Raw genomic sequence first — 25374 nt, forward strand, 5'->3', positions numbered from 1 at the left:
AGCAGTGTTGGATTCCTTTGTTGATTCTGACTCGAGAGAAACTGCTTGTAAGTGAAATGACAGAGATTGAAATCCAGAGATCGGAATCTTTTCACGAATTATCTCACGTCTAGGACGAAGTCATTGGAGAAGAAACCGCATTCTTGACGTCATGGCAGACCCAAAGCTTGTCGATCCAAAAGCTCAACCGACTAAGGACATTGTGGAATCGCAAGGGAATCGATACTCTACAGAATCAATACTATGATTTCAATTGGACTGAGCAAAGGTGGGAGAAAGACCTGAGTTTTGATAGTCTTCGTATGCCAAGGTCCCATCTGTTTTCATAGCTAGCTATAGTCGCGACGGTGTCGTAAGGTTTCGGGCAAGAGCAAAGCAAAAGGACGAGACCATGATGCCCAAAACATGCAAGTGACTAGGCAGAAAAGAATCAAGGGCGATTTCGATCTCTATTTCAAGGCTATTTACTGCTTTGATACCATGCTAGAAAAATAAAATAATATTTACCAACAATTGCTAATTCTGAAAGTAAAAACTACTAAAAAAAGACAACAATAACCACAAGCCTTTATCCAACTAAGTAGGGTTGGCTACATGAATCATTTTTCTCCATCGTGTCCTATTGAGTGTCATATTTTCATTTAGTTCTAATAGATTAAGATCATTTTTTATACAATATGCCTAAGTCTTTTTAGGTTTTGCCTCTGCCTTTCTTAACGTCAGTCGAAACTCAACATCCACTCTCCTAATCGGATCATCAGCTGGTAGATGTTTAATGTGACCAAACAATCTAAGACGACTCTCTCACCACCATCTAATAAAATTTTTCTTTCAATTTAAGCATTACTTTTCTATCACATAATAGGCCTGAAACATTCCTCCACTTCAACCAGCCAACTTGAATTCTACTAAAACGTTCATATTTTTTAATGATTTGATCATGCAAAGTTACAACTGACACTAGAGATATTACTACTAAAATTACATTCCATGTATTCAGTTTTAGTACTACTCAAACGAAGGCCTTTAGACTCCAATGTAGACCTCCAAAATGAAAATTTTTTCTGAACACTTTCTATGGTTTTATCCACAAGAAGAATATCATCAGCGAAAACCAAACATCAAGGTACATCCTCTTGTGAATGTCCAGTAAGAGCATTCGTAACAAAAGCAAAAATATATCGGTTTAAAGTAGATCTCCGATGTAATCGAACTGAAATAGGAAAAAACTTGGCTAATCCTCCTTCTGTTCGAACACAAGTAACAACTCTAGTATACATATCTTTAATGACTTGAATATAAGTCATAATCAACACCATTCTTCTCTAGAACTCCCCAAAGGATTTCTCTTGCTATATTTTGTAAGCTTTTTCTAAATCAATAAAAATCATACATTAATCCTCCTTATTCTCTTTGTACTTCTCCATCAAACCTCTTCTACCATAAACCTGCTCGACATAAATCCAAACTGATTATAAGAAGTTTTTGTATCATTTCATAACATATGTTCAATTATCCTCTCCCACGATTTAAAAGTATGACACATCAACTTAATTCCTCTATAATTTGCACACACTTATATACCCCCCTTTATCTTAAAAATGGGGACCAAAATACTCTTCCTCCACTCCTCGAACATCTTTTTAATTTTCAAAATAATATTAAAAAGTTTAGTAAGCAAAGAAACTCTCAAATCTCCTAAATATTTTCAAACTTCAATTGGGATATCCTCAAGTCCTACTAATTTTTCACCCTTGGTTTTCTTTAAAGTCTCATCAGCTTCTTTCTTATTAAAGCGCCACTAAAAATAAAATATTTTATTATTATTAACATACTAAGATCACTAAGGTTGATCATATTTTTATAAATTTTATTGAAAAGTTAATCAAAATAGCTCACCCCCTATGTTGAATATCTTCTTCTAAGAAAAGCACTTTTTTAATCTTTAATTTTCATCTTTAATACATTTTAATTGAACTACATCTTTACTTTTCTTTTCTCTTTGTTTGGTTAGTTTATACATATATTTTTCACCCTCTTTAGTTTAATCTCTAATATATTATAAAAATCACTAAAAATAGAATTTTTAGCGTCACAAATTGTTCTCCTAGACTCCCTACGAGTCACCATATAACTTTCTCAATTTTCTAAGCTTTAACATTTAAACTAATTTTTATAACACTTCTTATATTTTATCTTCCCTTGCACATTATTACTCCACTACCAACTATTTTTATTTATCAATTTTTTTTCTTATGATTCTCCAAGTACATCTTTTGCCACTTATTTAATAATAGTTATTACTTTATCTCACATAAAATTTGTTTCTTCATGAACATCCCAAAATTTAACATCTTAAAGTTTATTCATAAGAAAAATTTTATTTGTCTTTTAGGTGCATCCATCTAATTCTGTGAAAATGATTCTTAATATTCTTTATCTTACAACTCTTTATCTTAAAATCCAAAACTAATAATCGATAATGAGTACTTAAATTTTCACTTGGAATGACCTTACAATCTAAAGTTTATTCATAAGAAAAATTTTATTTGTCTTTTAGGTGCATCCATCTAATTCTGTGAAAATGATTCTTAATATTCTTTATCTTACAACTCTTTATCTTAAAATCCAAAACTAATAATCGATAATGAGTACTTAAATTTTCACTTGGAATGACCTTACAATCTTTAAATTCTCGATGATGTCTTCTTCTCATAAGAAAATAATTAATTTGTGTTTTATTATAAGTAATAATATGTAAATCTCTTTTCTTAAATAAAGTATTAACAATAACAAAATCATACGCTAAAGCAAAATCTATTTTGATTCTATCTTCTTAATTAAACATCCAAAATTATAACCACAATGAATATTCTAAAATCTTGTACCACTCTACCAACATGTTCATTTAAATCTCCTCCAATAAAAAATTTTTCTTCAAGAGGTATCATTTGTATTAATTCTTTTAGGTACCAAATTTTTTCATTGGAATCTATAACTAAACCTATTTGAGGAGCATAAGCACTTATAACATTAAAAATCTTAGTATCAACAACAATCTTAAGGGTTATAATTCTATCTCCAATTCTATTAATTTTTACAACATATCTTTCAAACACTTATCTATAATTACACCTAAACCATTTCCATTATGACTCCTACCTGAATGCCGACGTTTAAAACCTAAGCTATCAATCTCCTCAGTTTTTTCTCCAATCCATTCAGTTTCATGAATACATAAGATGTTCATCTTCCTATTAACCATAATATCAACAAATTCTATTAATTTACTTATGACAATACCTATATTCAAAAATTCTAACATAATATCGATTTTATTTATAGAAACTACTAAAAAAGAAAATAATAAAAAATAGAATATACCAAAAGGTAGAGATTCCAAAAATTTTGAAACAAATTAACCTAAGTGGTTTGATATCCACCATCAAAATTACACAAATTATTTGTAACCGGTTCAATATTGATTATGGGTAAAGTAATCGTTGTCACTTTGCTAACATGTCCAAAGTTAAAATCAAATATTTATCAAAGTGGAGGCCTAAAACAGCTATAATTATGTCAATTTATGACAGCGTGTTTGCTAGGGTCTGGCTAGGAAATGACCAAAAGGTTGAATTAAATATTACTAGCAGAATTAGTTAGCATTGGAAAAAAGAATAATTCTCTAATTAGATGTGTAAAGTAATTCACTGTCACTTTGCTAACATGTCCAAAGTTAAAATCAAATATTTATCAAAGTTGAGGCCCAAAACAACCATAATGAGGTCATTTTATGAAAGTAGGGTCTGGCTAGAAAACGACCAAAACGTTAAACCAAATATTACTGGCAGAATTAGTTACCACTGGAAGACAGAATAATTCTCTGATTAGATAAGCTAATAAATTTGGATTTTCAGGTAGACCAAAAATAAAGATAACTACTTTTGTGTTTATAGAAACACAAAAGTAGCAAGCTCTATAGTTCACCAAAAATTCCTTTTGTGTGCTAACAGGAACATGACCTAAGCCTGACAAAGGTTGACCCACAGCCAAAATTTTTGTGTTGGGTTATCATATCGAGTGGGTTGAATATAGGCATGCCAAACCAGCTCTACGCCAGTAGTAAGCTCTATAGTTATACATTATTTATTGTCTAAGTAATTCAATAAAGCCTCCTAAACAATTTGGAGCATAACTCCATCTAGCATCAACTGCACTCTTCATGACCCTCAATTACATTAAAGTGCCAAGAGATGGGAGCAACACTTGCAGGCAATAGATTAAAGATTTCAATGTACGCCGTAATTCATTTTAAGAAGATTACGGAGAGTGTAAGACATCAAATCAATTTTCTATATCTTATTAAACTAGATGGAAAATTTTAAACATTAAAATGCCTTCAAATTTGAATATTGTTTCATTTTGAAAGGATGCTCTTCCTCGGCCATTTTACAATTGAAACTTCAAAAATATCCTCTCCTAACTCTTTTAATTTAGTTAGAAGTATGCAATTCACATTTCTAACCCTTCTCTGAAATTTTACAATGAATATCTCAAGAATTATCTAATAGCACTAAAATGAATAAATATCATTTTTTCAATCCTTTCACAAACTTTTTTATTCAAGCATTCTTCCAATCTCACATAAAAAAATTAAAACAAAGAGAACAGCACGACAACCAACAAAAATTCACAATTTTCCCAATTAAAGCTACTTCCATGGTACTTAATACCCCTTTCACCTCTACATATTCAGTTTAGAAGTAAGGGCTAATACAACAATAACAAACCTTTATCCCACTAAGTGGGTTCAGCAAGTAAGGGCTAATGTCTCCAAAAAAAAAAGCACAATAACATTTCCCCGATATAATATGCAAAATTTGGGTGGAAGGGACAAAAGCTAAGAGGAAAATCAAATGCAAAAATAGAAATATAAGCCGCCAGATTAGATATCCTCGAAGCAACATATGCATAATGTAGTATTTAATTAAGTTATTAAACATCAGAAAATCATTTGTAAAAATTAAGATACCTCACGCCTCCTAAATCAGTGCATGAACTTAGAATTGTCTGGTCACTATGAAGCCATGCCACAGTTCTGATGGATCCAGGTGATTTATTAATTTCATTCGGTGGAGCATCAGGTCTATTCAAATCAAATAAGCGCAATATTTTTTCAATTCCACCAGTTAGAAGCATATGGGTGTCCTGCAGCCAATTAAGAATACAAATAAGAGAAAGGATGCAAAAAAGTGGCCGCAAGCTTAGTCGATAAATATCCTGGAATCAAATTCCACCTATATTATATATTTGAGCTTTGGCACTCAACATTTCCAAAAAATACAAGGGTGCAAATTTGTAGTTAAGTTACAGAACTAAGCAGATGAGTGAATTGGTCATAAAAAATTAGATGGCATATCAGTTAAAGTGCAGGATAAGAAAATTCAAAGCTTCATACACAATGGAAGATCAATATGACATCTACTTTACCCCTTTATGTTTCCCAATTAATCTATCATATTGACTATTTAGTCTCTAGCAGCAGTATATCTACAAGTTCATACTGTGAATGCCTTCAAAACATTTCACAAAACACAAGACAGACCAAAAACTCCCAACAAGTACTTGCTACTCGGGAGTAGGGTTGCAAAAAAATGATAATAATAGGAGATACCCTGCGGTGTGTTCATGTGGTGTTGCGAGGAGGGAGGAAGGTGCTCGTCAAAAACATTTTCTGAAACAATAGTTCCACAGTCTAGTTGATCACAGCTTCCACCGCAACTTTTATTTGTTTTAATGCTCCTCCGAGGTAGTTATTTTTTCTCTGTTTTTCTTGTCATCACTTAAAAGATAATTATTAATTATCCTGCAACTCCATCCTATTTAAATTGTTCCCTTGCATTATTGTTCAATGTACTAGGATGACAAAATTTATTCAATGGCATCATCCTTTCTTTCTCGTTGATCCTAACTGATGCAGGAGAATGATAGCTGCCAGCATGAACATGCACTCATTAACGTAACTATGCTAATTCAAATTTTTAGGGAAAAAATTATAATCATTCGTGACCTATACATCTAGACTAGAGTGGGCATGTAGAGTATGCCACATAAGCCCCAATGTTGACAAATCTCCCTGATAGAATCATGAGAAGCTGCGTAAATTTTCCTGTTTCAATGTTTTTACCCTGACATAATTATGACTTATTCGTAGCATCAATATTATATAAATCAAAATGTCCTGTTTAAACTACTTTCTTTACTAGTCCATTAATGTGATGAATAGGTGCTTGAATGCATTAATCAGTGATACATGCTATAAGTGTAAAAATGTATAAATAATACATCACTTGATTTTTGCAATGAATTAAAAAATGCTTTGAATTTTGCTTCAATATTGCCCCCTTTTACTTCATACTACAGCTTTAACGTTCACAACATAGCCTACTGCTTTCTTTCTACTGAGAAAATTTCAGCCTAGCAAAGGAAGTGTACATTGAACAACGATAAGCTGCCTATTTGAACTGACATGAGCAGCCTACATTTTAATTGATTCAACTAAAATGCTTATGAGCTACAATGCAAAATTTAGTATACTTGCCAAATAGTACAAACACCGAGCTGTGATCAAGAACCAGAATCTATTACAACGAATGGTATAATCAGCAACATCAACAATAAATAATACACAAAAAACTGAAGCAACAATGATAACTGCAACGGAAAAGTGAGTTAGTCTGAACCACGTATAAACAACAAAAGAAGCTGGTACCTCAGAGAAGGAACAAGCACGAACAATGTGCTTGTGTTCAAAAGAATGCAACTCAGCACCAGTTAAGGCATCCCATACTTTCCTGCAAGCAATTGATGAGGAAATAAATGTCATCAACTTATGATCATCTTATGTTATTGAAATGTAAATGCTATAATTTTAATAAGTTATTGACAGGTTTTGAAAAAAAATATATTGGACAAATAAAAAAGTCCAAAACTTATAAATCTCAAGATAAATAGATGTTATCATCTGAATCCTGATGAATGATTGATTTTTAAAACGTAATAAGCTGGTCAACTATTCATGTAGCCAAAAAAAGAAAAGCGCAAGGAATGACTAATAAACTCAATCAAGAAAACTAGAGAAAAAAATCGTACGCCGAAAAATCAGCAGAAGCTGAAGCAGCACGCAAGGCATTAGCGTCAAGGCAACAGCTCCAAACTGCACCCTTATGTCCTTCAAATGTACCAATCCAGTCACCTGTCTCCCCGTTTCTCAGCATGGGGCTTGAATCTAGAGAAGAAGAAAGATAATATATTTCATATGAACAAGAGAATATTACAACAACTTATAGTCATTCAAATATTCACAGTAATATATACTAACATCAATAATCTGCATCAAAAAATTTAAGACGAAAGGCATCACTTCATCTAAAATCTTTCAAAGTGAAAATAAAGCAACTAAAACAAAATTTAATTTCTCTCATCCAAATAGTTGATAAGTGATATTAACATTTGTTAATCATGATATAAGAGAATTAAGCAGGAATAACTTTAACAATCTGGCTGATGGATAATGGTATCTTATATGAAACAGTACACTGTCTAGCAGGTCAGGAACAATCTCTCTCTATCCTTCCTAGGAATAACTTCATCTTAAGATTCTCGTTTTGGTCATATAATTCAGTTTTCAATGGCTTTTTCATTGTCAATGGAGAATAAAGATTCATGTAGCCAAACCCACTTAGCTGTTGTAACTATATATATAAATATATATATAAAGCCCAAGGGCTAATATATTAAAAGGAAAAGATATAACATGTTGTATGAGTGGGCCCAAAAGAAGGCACCCAACTCATACGGTACAACGCACACAAAATTCCAAAAATAGAAAAGAAACATATAATTAGGGACACCCTAATCTAGTCTTGTCTCTGCCTCTGGTTCTCGGAAAGGAGTCAGCTAACAAGTTGTTGAGGTGTGTACCATTATCCGAAGTAACCAAAGTATCATCCATTAGATTCCGGAGCTCAAGTAGGCGTCCATTCTTCTTCTTCCTCCTAGATATGTAAACATGTCATTCCTCATCTGAAGATTGATCGTTCGAATGAGGTGGTAGAACCGTAATAGAGAGATTACCAACCGTTGTAAGCACAATAGTTTCTAATATATTTGAAGTACGAGTTGTCGTCTCTGCTCTAGATGTTTTTTGAAGATGAGGAGTTGCAAGGCTCACCTGAGTACCAGTCTGAACACAATCCTTTGTAGGTAACGATCTTTCAGTAATGTTATCAATAAAGTTTGAAGATATAAGTTGCCCAGCAGAGCCATCCGACATCACATTAGTCGCAGAAACAGAAGCAGTATTGGCAAGGGGAGGATCCACAGACAAATCAGACACCAAATCCTGTCTTGTGAGAACTCCCTCCACAGGTTGAGCAGATGTATCCATAGCAATGGGGTTAGAACCCTCGTTTACTTAAGCTTTAGCTTTCAAATTTGGATGAAGTCTGTGACATTTATCAAGTGTATGCCCAAACATCATACAATGGGTACAATAAAAAGATTTACGTTCAACGAAAATTTGTTGTCAGTATCCATTGTGAGTTGTGTCCAGCCAGACTTCGGTAATATCATGTAAGGTAATATCCCTTTCCACAAGTATTATGGCCACAGAAGTCATGATTAGGTTAAAGGTTGGCAGATCTAGCTTCATAGGATCTCCAAGTATGGCTCCAATATAGTAGAAAATCTGATGATTAAGGAAATGCAACTTGAGACCAGGTAAATTAATTCATACCGGAACAGTAGGAGAATCATGATTTGGGTTAAAATCAAGAGACAATGTTAAGATATTTTTTAGAGAAAATTTGAGTGTAGTCTTCAACTAGGGTTAACTAAATCAACACATGTCTCTCATCAAAGAGCCTCACTTTCCATTAAAATCAAGAGACAATGTTAAGATAATTTTTAGAGAAAATTTGAGCGTAGTCTTCAACTAGGGTTAACTAAATGAACACATGTCTCTCATCAAAGAGCCTCACTTTCCACTTGTCTACAAGTTTGAGATCGTCAAAACTCTCTCTGATAACTTCCATCACTGAAATTTCTCAATAAGAGCAAACTTGAATTTCTCAGTTAGGGTTGAAATTTCTGAATCAGAGAAAAAGAGTGTTGTTTTCTCACTCTTCCTACTTATCTTCTTAAGAAAAAGGTAGTCACTCGTACCATCTCGACAATCCTTATAGCTTGAGGGGAAGACAACAGTAGACTCCACAAGATGATTACCCACCACGTGGACGAAGGAAGCTTTGTCAGGATCAACGAAAGAAGGAAACACCATCAAAATAAGCGTTGATCAGGCCGCAGACGGGGAAGAAAGGACGCCGCGAAACAGGCACAACGTTGCCGAACCACGAAACAAAGGACGTCGCTCGACTCGATCCCGCACACGCCGCGGAAACAGACGCCGCCAAAAACCGCGAAACAGAGGACATCGCTCGACTCGATCCCGCACGACACCACCGAAGAAGAGCCTGCAGCCTGTCGCATGGACGCACTCTCGCAGAGAATGAGCCGCAAGGATGATGACGCGCTAAACAGACGAAAATGAAAAGAGATCAAGCACGAGCAGTGGAGCAAAACCAGAGTTTGTCATAATGGCAAAACCCTGACAGAGCAATATCGAGGAAGACAACGTCATATGTATATATATAATGTGTGTGTGCGCGCACGCGCGTTTGTGTGTGTGTTTGTTACAAGTTTTATGTTTGTTTTGATGGGTCTAACGCTTTGCAATATGATAATATGCCACGGAGAGCAAATTTTGTAACATAACAAAACATGCATACCGCTAACAAACATGCAATATTCACAGCCAAAAAAGCCTGTTTTCGGTAAGCACGCTAAAAGTAAAGGTCAAAAAGATGCTTTTTTAATTGGAAAAAACAAAATTACAAGTCCAGTCTCCACTATATCATACTATGCTATAATACCCTCAAGTCACTTTTCCATTCAGTCATCCAACACTCTTAGGAGTTGTTTGATTGCAATCATTTAGAATGCAAAATTATTTTAAATACAATCTAAGTAAAATCATGCATTTATAATATTTTGTTGATGTTTGGTTGTTTGTAAGAAATTTTATGAGTTTATTTTATTGTATTTTGTTGCCAACAAAATATTTCAAATACTTACGATGGCGGCTGCCAACGATAGCGGCCTGCAATGGCGATAGTAAGTTTCAAAGGTGGCGCGCTATAGCAACAGGTAGTAAGTTGCGGTGACAGGAAACACCAAACAACTGGCTTACTAAGCGTCAATTTTCAATTCATTTATAATTTACTGAAATTGAGTGATATCCAATCACAATAAAAATAACAAGGAAAGGGTTTTAAAAACAATAAAAAGATCATATAACAATTGCTTTTTCTGTAATCCAAACACAAAATACAAAACCGTCCATTTGATTTACTTAAAATTGCAATGCTTGCAGCCAAATGGCCTCTTGGAAGTTATCACCTTATCCATTTGACTATAACATAACTAAATTATTTAAATCTGCCACGTCCATGTTGAACTACCAAAAATAGTGATTAATAATAATTGTACATTCATTAAAATTGAGCATTAAAGCCAGGCGTTTAAAATAAACCCAATCTCCTTATCACCTAAAAAGTGCTTTATTTATCTAACTATTCATTTCAAAAAAAACATATGCTAAATTTATCTCATCTAGAAAATAGCATGCGTGAAAATACCTCATTTAAACCATTTTGTAAGCAGCATAATAGCAAATATAATAAAGAAATAAAATGGCGATAATAATTCCAACTCCCATATGATAAGACATTCTTGGTCACTCTACAACTATTTATGATGCCAATCAGAAATTCATCATGCATACTTTAGTAGCACCATCAATACATTCCATGTAATGAACATTCAAATATGCATAACTAAATCAAATCTTGTAGCCATCAATCATAAATTTTTCCATTACTAGCGAGATCCATATGGCATTCCTTACTTGCTCACTAATTCTTATAGGCCATTGTACGATCTCTAAGTTTGCTTTCCAGATAGCTATCATAATAAGTTCTTAAGTCAAGATTAACAAAAATGTTTACTCCAATCATTTGCATTTCCTAGTACTTAGAACATCAATATAAGAACTTTTAACCATAAAATTCAATAATAGTACAAAGTTGTAAGAAATTTTTAAAAATAATAAGCAAAAATAGCCAATAGCCAAAAGATGAAGAATAAGGAAAAATGAAAAGTTTACGTATATGAAAAACCAATAAGACAATCAAAACAATTAGCTAATGGAAGTTGCTAAAAAATAATAAAAGAAGAAAAAATTGATGCTTATAGAGGGAAATGATGCTAAGATAAAAACGTTCATAAATTGTGCACAATGTGACATAAAAAGCCAAAATCAAAAAGGAAAATATCAGAAAAATCTCTTAGAATAAAAAGGTTCTTTCTAAAGAGTTATTGTCTAAGCATGTGTTCCCAAAGCACGTTATGTGCCTGCATTATTAAAATAAAATTCACAAGAGGGCTAAATGCAATGCCTAAAACACTACTGACACTGGAGTGTTTCCCGCACTGACAGGGGATCACGAGTGATGGGGTGCAGAATAGTGTCCAAGCGCATCCGAACGGTTCAACGTCCATGAGAATCAACCGGCTCATCCAAGGGGATTAACGCCTCTTCCAAATTAAAGGCCCCACTCCTAGTTATCCTCTTACTATATATTTAATTCTTGTAATTTAGGTTTGTAGTTTTTCGTGAGTTTTTTGTCAGGACAGCCATCGGCGTCTCTAAGTTTCCCTTTTTATGGTTGTATCCAAGGGTGAGTGGTACTCCAACTGTACCTTATTATAAGGTGGTGGTTCTCCTCCAAGGGTCAGGTGGTGCACCAGCTATATCTCACTCCCAAAGTGGCATTTATCCTCGACTTTCCCATCCTCCGCATTCCTCCCTTCCAGCTTACTGCCGCCTTCTCGGAAACCCAACTTACCCCTTCTCCTAGCTGCCAACACCCCTAAACTGTCTTCTTCTTCACTGCCCCCTTACAGGACAGCACTCCTCTTGTTGTCCTACAATCCAAATCCCTCCTCTTCACTATCCCTCGCCATCCCAACACTGCTTCGTTGTTGCAGTCGTTCCAGACCTTTTGCCTCACTGTCATTGCAGTTTCATTGCAGTTCCAGCCCCTCCTTCGCATTTCCAGCAACCCCAAAGCCTATTCCAGGCACCTACCAACACTCTCCGACAACCTAGCCGACCCCCACCACCCATAGATCGAACCCTATTGTGAAAATTGTGTTGTGTTGTTACATTTCCCATTTCAGTGTGTGTTTGGTTGTAACTACCTATATGGCTTTTTTCGTAATAATATCTGTGTTTCCATTGCTATTTAGCTCGACTCCGGTATCAACTAGCTTAAGGCACTGTTCAAAATTAGCATGTGTTGATTGTGTGCATGTTACTCTAATAAAAAAATTGCCCAATACAACGTCATAAAACAAATCCATTTCAATAACAAAACAATTCAAGGAGAATGATCATACATAAGAAAAATTTACTTTCATATGAGACAAATTATACGAATGGAGTACAACACTAGCTACTATGTTGATATTAAAAATGTATGGTAGGTTTCAGAAATACAATTTTAATGTCATTGCATGTCTGCCACCAAATGATGAATGATCCATACTAAACAAGCAACCCTGTTCCGCTCAAAGACTTCCAAGCATACGATTAATTGAAATGCCACTCCAGAATTTCACATTCGGATGCTTTCTAGTTGAATTTGAGCCTGCATTCCTTGTGAAAAATAAGAAAATGTTACAGAATTTAGATTTCCTAGAAACAACCTAATTGTGGTGGCATTGGAACTGTGTACAAGCATGACTGGCTCCATTGCCACGCTACTAATGAAGAAATCAGATCTAACCATGAAACATCTAATCATACAAAATAATAGAATAACAATGAGCAAGAAATTTTTCAAACATGTGCATATAAAAATATGTCAGCACGAATCTCAAGGCAAATGAACAGCTGAGGAGAATGATACTCACGATCGGGCATATCTGTTGACAACCGTCTTGAGCAGAAAGTTGGCAAAGGAGGCATCTTGTTCGAGCGATCAGTGGAACGTGCCAGCAGATTTTCCGCAGAGTGAGGATCGGCTCTCAGGACAATTGACAGGAGGCTCTCTTTCGAATTGGATATCGATCAAATCAAAGCTCATCTGACAGTCGGTAAACTATTATCAATCGAATCAGTCCCCCGATTTTATTATATGCTAATAACTTTGTAATTACCAAAAAATCCCTCTAAAAAGTCAATCATGAGGGATCAATATGTACTTTTATAATAGTGGGACTTATGCTGATAAATAGAAGAGGGGTTCTTATCATGAACAAAGGCTACACTCTTTTATTGTTCTCTACTCTGCTCTCTCTCTCTCTCTCCCTCTAATCACTTTCAAGCGAAACGTTTTATTCCTTGGGTGTGTTTCCCGGACAATTTTGGATTCAACATTCTTTAAGGTACAGTGAACGTGGAAACATGTCATCAACAAGAAAATGAGCCCAGCAACAACAATAGGGAGAGTCCAGTCAGAGGAACGTTGGAAAAGCAGCATGCACCCGGAAGTTTATAGAAGAATTCATTCAATAAGATCTGCAAGATTTGAGAACTCAGACCATCAACCAAATGTCAGAACAATTCACAGATGTACTTAGAGCGATCATTGCCTTAGCAACAGCCCCAGTTTCAGGGGAAGAGTTAGCACAACAAGGATCACTCAACCCTTCTCAAGGGGAACCACCAACCAACAATGGAAGGAGGGTGATCCACATGCAGGAAAAACCTGACGACAGTCTATAACAAGTCAACGTTGGATCCGCCCCTGTGGAGGAGAGAAACCGACCAGTGCGGACTGAGGTACAAAGGCAGCCAAATAATGCCTTCTCCTTACATGTTTCTGGAGTTGAACCTTCAAAGAAGTTCAAAATGTCGGTCTTATAGCCATATAAAGGACAGTTAGATCCTAACAACCACCTGTTGTCATTTGGATCATCCATATGCCTGTTAAAAATTGCTTATGCCTTTAAGAGTAAGCTCTTCTTCATGACTTTGAGATCAACCGCATTAAGGTAGTTCATGGATTGCTCGTGGGGATAATCACCTATTTTGTGTAGTTCAGAAGACTTTTCCTATCGCAATTTGCAAGTGCGTTGAGGCCTAAGAAGAGTGTTTGATCCATGTGGCAACTGAAGCAAGGAGCCAACGAGAACTTGCGGTAGTTTATCACACGCATCCAGAGCGAAACGCTGGACGTCAAGGACTTGAAGCCCGATATGGCCCAGGCACGCTGACACAAGAAGCGAGGTTGGAGAAATTTTGTTTTGACCTTAAGCTAGTAGAGCCATAAAGCTTGGTTGAACTGCTAGAGATGGCCAACAAGTACATCACCGCCTGTGAGAATGCTCCATAACCAACCGAACAGAAACACCAGAAGAGGCCATCACAAGATAGTCGAAGGCCCTCAAACAATGCGCAAGACCAATCATACGCCCCCGCTATGAAGGTCCCTCGAATAACAGCTACACCCACCATCACAAGGATGAGAGGAGACAAACAAAGGCCTCATACTCCCGATCATCTCAATACCATGAATCCCGAGGAAATCCCTAAGTCCCTCGGAAAACCCCACTAAGGGTATCCATGCAGGAAATAGTGGACGTTATTCAGGATAAGAAGTTATTTGGGAAGACAACACCGATGAGAGTCGGAGCTTTCCTTCGAAATAATTGAAAGTATTGCAATTATCACGAGATCGCAGAAATGATACAAAAGAATGCAGAAACTTGTGAAACATAATCGAGGAACTGATAAAGGAGGGGAAGTTGAAAGAATTTGTCGCCCCTAGATCTGCGACCCAAAGGCAGGGCAAAGCTCCCACAGGGAGAACTACCAACGGGCCCATCCGCACCAACGCCATCCACATTGCAGGATAATGTGCCCGTAATCTTCAGAGAAAGTGACCACCCGAGAGAGCAAACCGAAAGAGACAGCAAATAAGGAAACTGTGCCTCAACCTTTGCCCTGAAACCCAAGAGCCCATCCACCTATTTACTTTACTGATGAGGATCCCCCCCTAAAGGAAAACCCATATAATGACGCTATTGTAATAACAACAATAATCAACAATTATCAAGTAGGAAGTGTTCTCGTTGATACAAAGAGTTCTGTTAATGTACTATTGTATGATTGTACTGACTGGTCCGTTATACGGATTCTCGGGTGAAAGGAAGAAAGTGCAGAGTGGTCGGGCTCCTGGTAAGTTGGGGAGAAAACGAGATACAATTTATGCTCACGGAAGATTTCCTCGCAGAGGATTCACCCCCAACATACAACTCTATATTCGGCCAACAGCTACTGAATAATTTCAAGACAGTGGTCTCTACTTACCATGCTGTTGTCAAGTCTCCTGCAGATGGAGAAATTATCACAGTCACGGGTCTGCTACTTACGAGCTATAAGCAACGTGGAATACGACTACCTAGACATCCAGAACACAAGGTGACATTGAGACTAACGAGAACACTCGTGAAGTTCCGACGGTCAAAGGAGAACCAGATAGATGTTTTCTCATAAGTAAAGCTTTTGATGCGGGTCACAAGGAGCTACTAATCCAACTTCGAGAAAATCGAGATTTTTTGTGTGAACGGCCGCTAAGATGTCTGACATGTCGATAAAAGCCGCATGCCACAGATTGAACGTCGATCCATCGGCTTGACTCATGAAGCAGAAGATCGGAAGCTCGGCCATGACATTGGCGGGATCCATCCAAGGGAAAGAACGAAAGCTAGAGAATGCGGCGTACATTCGGGAAGTTCAATACCCAACCTAGGTCTCAAATGTGATGATGGTGCAGAAGGCCAACGATAAATGGAGGATGTGCGTGGACTTCACCAACTTGAACTATGCTTGCCCAAAGAACTTTTACCTTCTACCAAGGATCAATGCTCTGGTGGATTAGGTGGTCGGCCACTCAGTCCTAAGTTTTCTCGACGCAGTCTCCGGGTATCACCAGATCAAGATTCACCCAACTGATGAGGAAAAGGTCGTTTTTATTACTTGTGAGGGAGTTTTTTGTAACAATGTAATGTCCTTCGGGCTTAAAAATTTCATGATGAATTATCAACGCCTCATGGATGTTATTTTTACTAATTAAAAAGACATTAACATTAAGGTGTATATCGATGATGTAATAGTTAAGAGTCGATCGGTCGAACATATTGAGGATATAAACAAAACATTTTTAACACTTCAAAAATTTTAACATTAAACTAAACTCAATGAAGTGCAACTTTAGGGCTCTGACAGGCAAATTCCTAGGATATTTGCTAACCCCTGAAGGCATAAAGGCTAAATCAAAAAAGATTCAAGCACACATCGCTATTTATTCCCCTAAAAAACATCAAGGAAATCCAGAAACTAACCAGTAGGATCGTATGTTTGAGCAGGTTCATCTCCATGTCACGTGATAAGTGTGCCCCATTCTTCAGCGTAATCGAGAGAGCCAAATGCTTTGAACGGACGTCGGAATGTGAGGACGCCTTCGAAAACCTCAAGCAGTTCCAAGCCTCTCCTCCCACCCTTCAAAGCCCGAAATTGAAGGAAAATTTTTATCCTTACCTTGGGGTCGGCCACAAAGCGGTCAGTTCAGTCTTAGTCAGAGAAAAACTCGAAAAGTAGCACTCAGTCTACTACACTGGCCAGGTCCTCAAAGGCGTCAAACTCTGGTATCCAATAATGGAGAAACTGGCATTCGCATTGGTCAATTCAGCGCGGAGGCTCTGATCATATTTAGGTACACCCCATACAACTTATCACAAATCACCCAATAAAATATGTTATCATCGGGACAGAACATTCTGATCGACTACTCAAATGAGTCATGGAAATCATCAAGTTTGACATCTCCTATGTCTCCTGGACGGCGATCTTATCACAAATCACCCAATAAAATATGTTCTCATCGGGACAGAACATTCTGGTCGACTACTCAAATGAGTCGTGGAAATCAGCAAGTTTGACATCTCCTATGTCTCCTGGACGGCGATAAAGGCACAAGTTGTTACAGATTTCTCCGAACCAAGAAGAGCAAACGAGGATTTGGCGAACGAAAGATCGACCTGGACACTATTCACTGATGAGGCATACGGTCAATCATGTGTTGGATTGGAGTTTTCTTGTGCAGCCCTGCAGGGGAAAACGTCTAACACTCAATCGAGATAAATTTTTCATTGATCAATCAAGCAGAATATGAAGCTTTGATTGCAGTATTTCACCTAGCCTCGAAGATGGGAATCCTCCACATAATGGTAAAGGCCGACTCACAACTCATAGTGAACCAGATCAATGAAAAATTTGAAACCAGAGATGAGACTATGGCGAAATACCTAAGAAAGGTGAAGACGGAGAGTGGTCGGTTTGTTAGCTTCAAAATCGAACATATCCGAAGGAAGGAAAACCAGATCGTAGACCTCCTCCCGAAGCCTTCATCTAAAAGGACTACCTAAAAGACTCGATCGACCCTCGATCGAAGAATCGCTCGCAATGGAGAAACGTCATGAGGAAAAGAAAAGTTGGATGAGCTCATACATTCGGAACCTAAGCACGAGGGAAATCAGCGAAGAAGTAACCAAACCCAAGAGATTAAAAAATAAGGCTGCCCAATACCTACAAGTCAAAGGAAAACTCTTCAGGAAGTCAACCACGTCCTTATACTTAAAGTGCATTGGGGAATACGAGGATGAAGACATACTCCGAGAAGTCCATGGCGGAGAGTGTGGAATTCGAATTCTTCAGGAAGTCAACCACGTCCTTATACTTAAAGTACATTGGGGAATACGAGGATGAAGACATACTCTGAGAAGTCCATGGCGGAGAGTGTGGAATTCGAATTCAGCGACAAGGTTATTTATGGTCGAACTTGCTCAAAGACGCCAAAAAATATTCCCGAATGTGTGCGCAATGTCAGAAATACGGATCATTATGCCATCAACAGACCCAAAAACTTCACCTGATTGTCAGTCCTTGGCAATTCTTCATGTGGGGCCTCAACATCCTGGGACTCCCCCCCCACCCACCCTCATCGAGAGGAAAGCAGAAGTTTTTATTAGTGGTCGTTGATTATTTTTCCAAGTGGGTAGAAGTAAAGCCCCTGGCACACATAACGGCGGAGGTAGTCAAGGACTTCATCTAAACTAACCTGATTTATCGATATGGATTACCTTTCGTTATAGTTACAAATAATGGGGCCCTGTTTCCCGACGAAAAAGTTTAAAATTTCTATAAGAGTCAAGGGATCGACCTCAAATTTGCTTCCATGCATCACTTGAACTAACAGACAGGCGAAGGCTGCAAACAAAATCATCCTAAATTTGCTAAGAAAAAAGAAAAGAGCAAGGGCAAATGGGCAGACCTGATCCCTTCAGTACTCTGGGCAATCCGAACAATGTCGTCCACTTCCACCGTAGACCCCTTTTATGCTCTCCCACGAATGTAAGTCATGTTACCGATGGAATACAACAATCACAGCCAGAGCGTACTCTCTGCCTCGGCTTTCGACGAGGAAGATCTGGAAGAGTGGCTTGAGGAGAACGACGAAGGAGTTAGACTCGCCCTAGATCTGGACAAGGAGAATAATGCCAACTCCGCCCTCCTAAAAGAAGAGGTTAAGCGTAAGACACCCAAATATTTTAAGAAACATGTATTCAAAGAGAAGTTTGCCCAGGGGACCTAGTGCTGAAGAAGGTCGACACCGCTGCCAAGGGGCAGGCTATCGAGAATTTGGATCAAACCTAGAATGGTCATTGCATCATCCACCAGAGAGATGGACCCGAAGCATACAAACTAAAAACATTCGTAGGAAACGAAGTCCCTCAAACTTGAAGTGGTAACGATATAAATAAATTTTGCTCTTAAAGTTATCCCTACTTGTAGAAGGAACACCATCATGATTCTTATCTTTCAAAAACTCAATATAATACAGGGGCCCTTTACATTCATAACATCTAAAAGTTTGTGATTTCACATATTCAATATCGCTAATAATACTTTCTCTGATTATTCTTACGCTTGGGAACTGCCTCAATTACACTTGGGGAACTGACGCAATTACACTTGAGTTGATGCAATTACATTCGAGAAATTGACACAGTTACACTCGGAGAACTAACGTAGTTACGCTCAAAAAATTGGCTCTACGAGTGGCTAAAATTAATCAATCCATGCTACTATCGCCAGTGGCCTAAAAAATGTAATAGCACCCGACAACGATAAGCTCTGCGAGGGGCTGAGTGAATGATCGTCATGAACCTATTTTAAGCGTTAACACACGGCAACGAACAAACTTCGTGAGAGGTGTCTAGCTATCGTTGGTGGCCTATGAGACATCGAAACCCATCAGCGACAATCCTCACGAAAGGTGCGTGAACGATCGTCCTGCACTTTATTTTAAGCGTTAGCACCCGGCAGCAACAAGCTCCGCGAAAAATGTCTAACCATCTTCAATGGTCTATCGGATGTATCGGCATCAAACAGTGATAAGCTCAGCGAGATGTGCATGAACTATCGTCATGCGCCCTATTTTAAGCGTTAACACCTGGTATAGACAAGCTCTATGATGAGCGTAACCATCACCAGTGGCCTTTAGGACGTATAAGCACTCGGCAGCGAGAAACCCCGCAAGGGTTGCGTGGATGATCGTCCTATCCCCTACTTTAAGCGTTAACACCCAGCAATGAGAAGCTTAATGAGAAATCTATGCTTCTTGCATATGCGCTAAAGAACAAAAAAGAAAATTCAAGGTCATAAACCCTCCAAAAAAACAAAGCAAAAAAAAATCCCTTACAATATAAAGTATGTTTGCAAAAACTAAATTACAAAATTTTCATACGAGCATGTGTAAACAACAATATAAAGGAAAGCTAAAAAAAGAGATCGTCTGTCAGCTCTATACATTAGAATACTCCCCATCACCCTCTTCTCCAGATTCTTCAGCTTCCTTGGCGTCGTTCGACTTCCCATTCGATGACTTTTGTTCTTCACCTTCTGAATTTGAAAGAAACGTGTCAAACTCCTCTATGTCCCGCCACTTGGGATCGACCAGCCCATGTTTCACAAATTTCTCTATAGCAAGAGACAACCTTAATCTGACGGGAAAGGCCCTCAACATGCTCTACCCGAGAAATCATAAAGAAAACTTTCTCTTTAAACTCTTCGTGCTCCTTAAGAAGAGTCTCGTGTTCCAGAGCCTCTAACTCCCTATGCTCCAAACATAGCTACAGCCTCTCCTCGGTCAAGGAGACTCTTTGCCTAAATTTTTCTATCTACAAGGCATCCCTCATAATTTTTCCTTCGATCCACTACAAAAGAGTCCCCACGAAATACGAAGCCTCCCACCAAAAAACATGATATCGATCGATTGCCTGATACATATCCCGTCAGTCCATCGTTCTCAGGTGTTTTTCAAAAGTGGGAAACTAAAACGCCTCCACCAAGGTCGACGAGCAGTTTCCACTCAAAGGAGTAAAAGGATATCACTCGGTATCTCTATCAAGAAGAGTGTAATGACCGCTCATCCAAATTTCAGCCCCTCGGTCATGAGAGAACAACCAATTGAATGAGATCTCCTCTCCCGAAGGAGGAGACAACTCAGTTTCTGGAACAGGAGCCTTCCCTTGCCCCCAAGGCACATCACCTTCTACCCTCTCAGCATCTCCTGATTCTCCTCCCGACTCGGTCTCTACCAAGGTAGGACGAGAAGAGCGACTTGCTTCCGCTCGACCTTGCAAGCCCACGAACGAAGTCCCGCCAAGAGAAGCAGCAAAAATCCCAAAATCTGATACTACGAGTCTCGAGGACATTGTCGCCGCTCCCTTTAGATAATGCAAAAACAATATAAATACATACTCAAATGTGCAAACAACTAAAACAAGGAAAATTTGTTTACCTTCAGTACATTCTTCAGTCAATCCGGTGGGAGCAGACCAACCCTCACCTATCCTAAACAAGGAAGGATCAATTTTCCCCTGATGTTTCTTCGAAGCCAACCTCTTCTTAGCGGTCTTCTCTCTAGCCACTTCTCGAGCGTTAGATGTCGCCCATAACCCTTCGGTCATGATCTCGTTGTCGTCGGGTCGAGGCATATGCTCTATCACATATGGATCAAGCTATTGAAATAACGAGAGACGTTGAGCCTCGATCAAGTCCTTATGATCTCTAATATTACCCAAAAGTGTATTCACTTTCTTCACCTCACTTTCCACCGGATCGGCGTCGAACCCCTAGCCATTAGCACAAGAAACCACAAGAAATTTCACTTTCCAATCTTTTATCTTATTCACAAGACCTACCCAAATAGATCTTGGAACCGGCGACAAACTGAACATAGTCGTCCCGATCGATTCGGAAGGAGAAGAAATTGTTGAACAATTTGAGTGACCAAAGGATCTTCACCCTTCGGCAAAAGAGAACGAAAATCATTATGGAAGCCACTGAGCTGAGAAGAACTTGGGCAAGAATAACCCCATACAGTCTGAAAATTGATCGCATTTCCTTACAATGTGGCAGCCAAAGACCCATTTTAAACTAATCTTTATGGAAAAACAAATCCGTAGAGAAAGGGCCCGTCGCCCGCTCATGGCTGGCGACCTGCCAAAGTTGGAAAGTGGGATCGGAAATGTAAAGGCTAGAATTGAGACTTCCAAGACTGGAATCGACCCAAATGATTATAGGGAGCATTTCTGTGTCATACGATCCATAATAACCTGGAAAGTGGGATCGGAAATGTAAAGGCTTTGAATCTCTCTCACTTCTGTGCAGAGAGAATTGAGACTTTCAAGACTGGAATCGACCCAAATGATTCTAGGGAGCATTTCTGTGTCATACGATCCATAATAACGCACAAGAGAGCGAGAATAAGAATAATAATAATAAAAGGGAGTAAAGTATCACGAATAAGACTATATCATAATATATGTGTGTGTGTGTGTGTGTGTGTGTGTGTGTGTGTGTCTATATATCACATTAGCACAAAAAATGAAACGCCACCGACAAGACTATTGTGACAAGAACCATGTAATGCTTGAGAAGTAATCATTACCATAAATATGAAATTAGTATTTTATTTATTTATTTATTTACAAAAGGAGAGAGTGTCACACCACACCCTCGGATACAGCTAAGGAAAAACCTAACTAGGTGATTGTTTGAGTCTTCATCCGGGACAAACCCCCGTTGACGCTGTTGCTTGTTAAACTCACTGCCCAGCTTAAAAAGATCATGCTAACCATATCTCAATCGGGCGACAGAACCCTCTCTAAAGGCCAACGGCACCTGATAAAGCCGAGCCATCTCCCCACGACCAGCCAACATCTCCCCTCGAAAAACAACAAGCTCCTCACGAAGTGCAGCAACTTCTTTCTCTACCCGAACTCGTTCCAATACCTCAACAACACCATCACTATCCCCCCGAGGTTGTACTATGAGATGAAGAAAGCGCTCTTTCATTTCCGCAAGACTGCTAGGAAGTCGGCATACACCCGACGACCCTCAAGTGTCGCATTCTCTGCTAACTACGCGGGAAGAACTTTGTTGCCCACGCTCTTACATCCGCCCGAGGGAGGATTCTCTCTTACCCTCTAGGTCATAACGTCTGACTCCATGGTCCCTTGTTCAAAAGCAACTTGTTCCTCAGTATTCACTCCCCTCTCCCTAGCCCGATCCACAAAGACCACATCGCCCTCAAGATCGGCGTCAGTGTCTGAGGAAGTAGAAGCGATCATCTGTACTCCTGCAACTGCAAAAGGAATACTAAAAGTATGATTCAAACTACATACCCAAAACTCAACGTCATTCAGCAGTGGTGTAAGAGACGAAGTCCTCGCCAATCTCCTCAAGTCCTCCAGCCACAGAGGAAAGGCCAACCTTTTGCGGCTGAGGCTGAGTCCCAGCTTTAACCCCCCCAACATTAGTCGGCGCATTATCGACACCCTGGGGAGTCATAGTCCATGCAGCAATCAAAATGCACATTCCTCCCTTTTGGGCAGGAGTGACCGCCTCCTATGGGTGTCCTAAAAGACGATCGCAGACACACCTTCCAAACTCCACCGCAGCTCCCCCCTGTGATGGACATACAAAAAAAACCCGATGACCCAATTCGATCTTTGTTTCCCCTCGCTCGCAACTCCTGCAAAATTCTCTTCTTGCACAACTCTCTCGCGAAAGCCTCTCCTGCACGTTTTCACTTCATGTCAGGTTTGCGAGTCTTCGCCCACATAATCACTCATTGCTTTGAGAAGGGCGCTCTTGTCGGCAGATGGCGCTCCCTCACCAAACATCGCGGCAACCACAAAAAATAAGAGATATAAGATTAAAAAAGAGATAAGAAAAGGAAAGGACACAAAAACTCTTTACCCCAAGGCCTATTTATATTGGTTCAGGCATGGAAATCCAGAGAAGTCCTTTATTCCGCAATAATGTCATTTAATTATTTCATACATGTTAAAAAGAATATCATGTTCCCGTACATTGTGCAGCTTCCGATGAGCAAAAAAATCGGGGAATTAAATATGTACGTATAAAAATATATCAACACGAATCTTAATGCAAATGAACGGCCCAGGAGAATAATACTGAAGATTAGTCATATCTATTGACAACCGTCCTGAGCTGGATTTTGGTAAGGGAGGCGTCTTAATCCAGCGATTGGTGAAACGTGTCAAGAGATTTCTCGCAGGGCGGGAATCAGCCTTCAAAACAATTGATAGGAAGCTCTTTTTCAGATTACATATCGATTAAGCTAAGGCTCACCTGACGGTCGGCAAACTATTATCGATCGAATCGGTCCATCAGTTTTATTATATGCTAATAACTCTGTAATTACTAAAAAAATCCTTTGAAAAACCAATGATGAGGAGAGCAATATGTACTTTTTTAATATTGAGACATATGTTTATAAATAGAGGGTTTATATTTTGAATAAAAGTTACATTCTCTTTTACTACTCTCAACTGTGTTCACACACACACTCTCTCTCTAATCACTTTCGTAATAGAATATTTTATTTTTTGAGCATCTTTGTCGGACATTTTTGGATTCACCAAAACATATATCTATTTAGTTCAGGAATGTTATTTTGTAAGAAAGCAGGATGTTAAAATAGGATCCATTGATAATCCACGAACTAGTGAACTTTCGAGTAAATGTAAAGCAAAACTAAACAGAAGGGTCTCAAAGGAAACACAAAGCCAATCAAAGAACCGTTAGGAAGAAAAAAAACTCACCCTTGCTTGCGCTGATGAGAAAAAAGCCGTCCGCAGTGATAGGGCTGTAGAACAAATCAACGACAGGGCGAGAATGCCCATGGCAGACTAAAGGAACCGCCATCTTCTTCTTGTCCATTCCTTCGCTGACGATAGTAACGCCACACAAAAACAAAAACAAAAAGACCCTAAACCCAAAAGAAAAAACTCACTCCTCCCGCAAAATCCCCCTAAACGAAATGCAAAAACGAATTAGAGATCAATAAACCTCACTCCTGCCCCAAAAACAAAAGGCAACAAAGCGAAAGCCGGAATCAAACACAATAAAAGGAGTAGTAATGCCTAGACTTCACATAATCCATGCGCAATCTTGACCACCTAGCATCTATAAGGACCAAATGGAAGAAAATTATACACAGACTGTCACCGATATATATATATAATCAACATACGCCAAATCGACAACTGAAAAGAAGATGCAAGGAAAAAAACAAGAGAAAAACTCAAACTCTGACCGGTTCGGGGTGAGGGTTCTAACAAGGCTAACGTTTTTATAGTACCAGTCCAACCAAGGCAATAATCGGGATCAAATTGGCTTGAATAGCGGTACCGAATAAAATCAAAACTCGGGATTCGGTCGAACCAAATAAAATCGTTTACAATTCACAGATTCTTAATTTGGTCATATATTTGTCTAATAGGAATCATGCTCGGTCCCATCTCTAGTCTTCGTCTTTCTAGATCTATGTGGCAAAAGTGGCAAATGAAACAAGGGCGAATGTAGAAAAAATATTTCATACAGATATTGTACGTCTGAACAGCCAATCACCGGACCCACGTCGTCATACACATCATCGGCGGACGACGTGGCGGTCAGTGATTGGTCGTTTGTCAAACTCTGACCGGTTCAGGGCGAGGGTTCTAACAAGGACTAACGTTTTTATAGTGCCAGTCCAACCAAGGCGATACTCGGGATCAAATTGGCTTGAACAGCCGTACCGAATAAAATCA

At 38.6% G+C, this 25374-nt stretch overlaps 1 protein-coding gene across 2 annotated transcripts in view; it reads right to left on the minus strand.

Annotated features, from left to right (window-relative positions):
• The window catches only part of LOC110029468 (serine-threonine kinase receptor-associated protein-like), a 44590-nt gene extending 19663 nt beyond the window's left edge, over positions 1-24927 (minus strand). Inside the window, exons 1-4 of one of the 2 annotated variants that reach the window (XM_020731770.1) lie at positions 24385-24923; positions 7153-7288; positions 6773-6854; positions 5033-5208 (exon numbers count right to left, since the gene is read on the minus strand). In XM_020731770.1, coding sequence (XP_020587429.1) covers positions 5033-5208; positions 6773-6854; positions 7153-7288; positions 24385-24502 — 512 coding nt within the window. In that variant the 5' untranslated portion in view covers positions 24503-24923. Of the gene's footprint in view, positions 1-5032; positions 5209-6772; positions 6855-7152; positions 7289-24384 lie in introns of both variants that reach the window. The other variant, XM_020731771.1, reaches the window with a different exon arrangement.
• Positions 24928-25374: the final 447 nt, after the last annotated feature.

This window comes from Phalaenopsis equestris, unplaced genomic scaffold, assembly GCF_001263595.1.
Source record: "Phalaenopsis equestris unplaced genomic scaffold, ASM126359v1 Scaffold000574, whole genome shotgun sequence".
Lineage (NCBI taxonomy): Eukaryota > Viridiplantae > Streptophyta > Magnoliopsida > Asparagales > Orchidaceae > Phalaenopsis > Phalaenopsis equestris.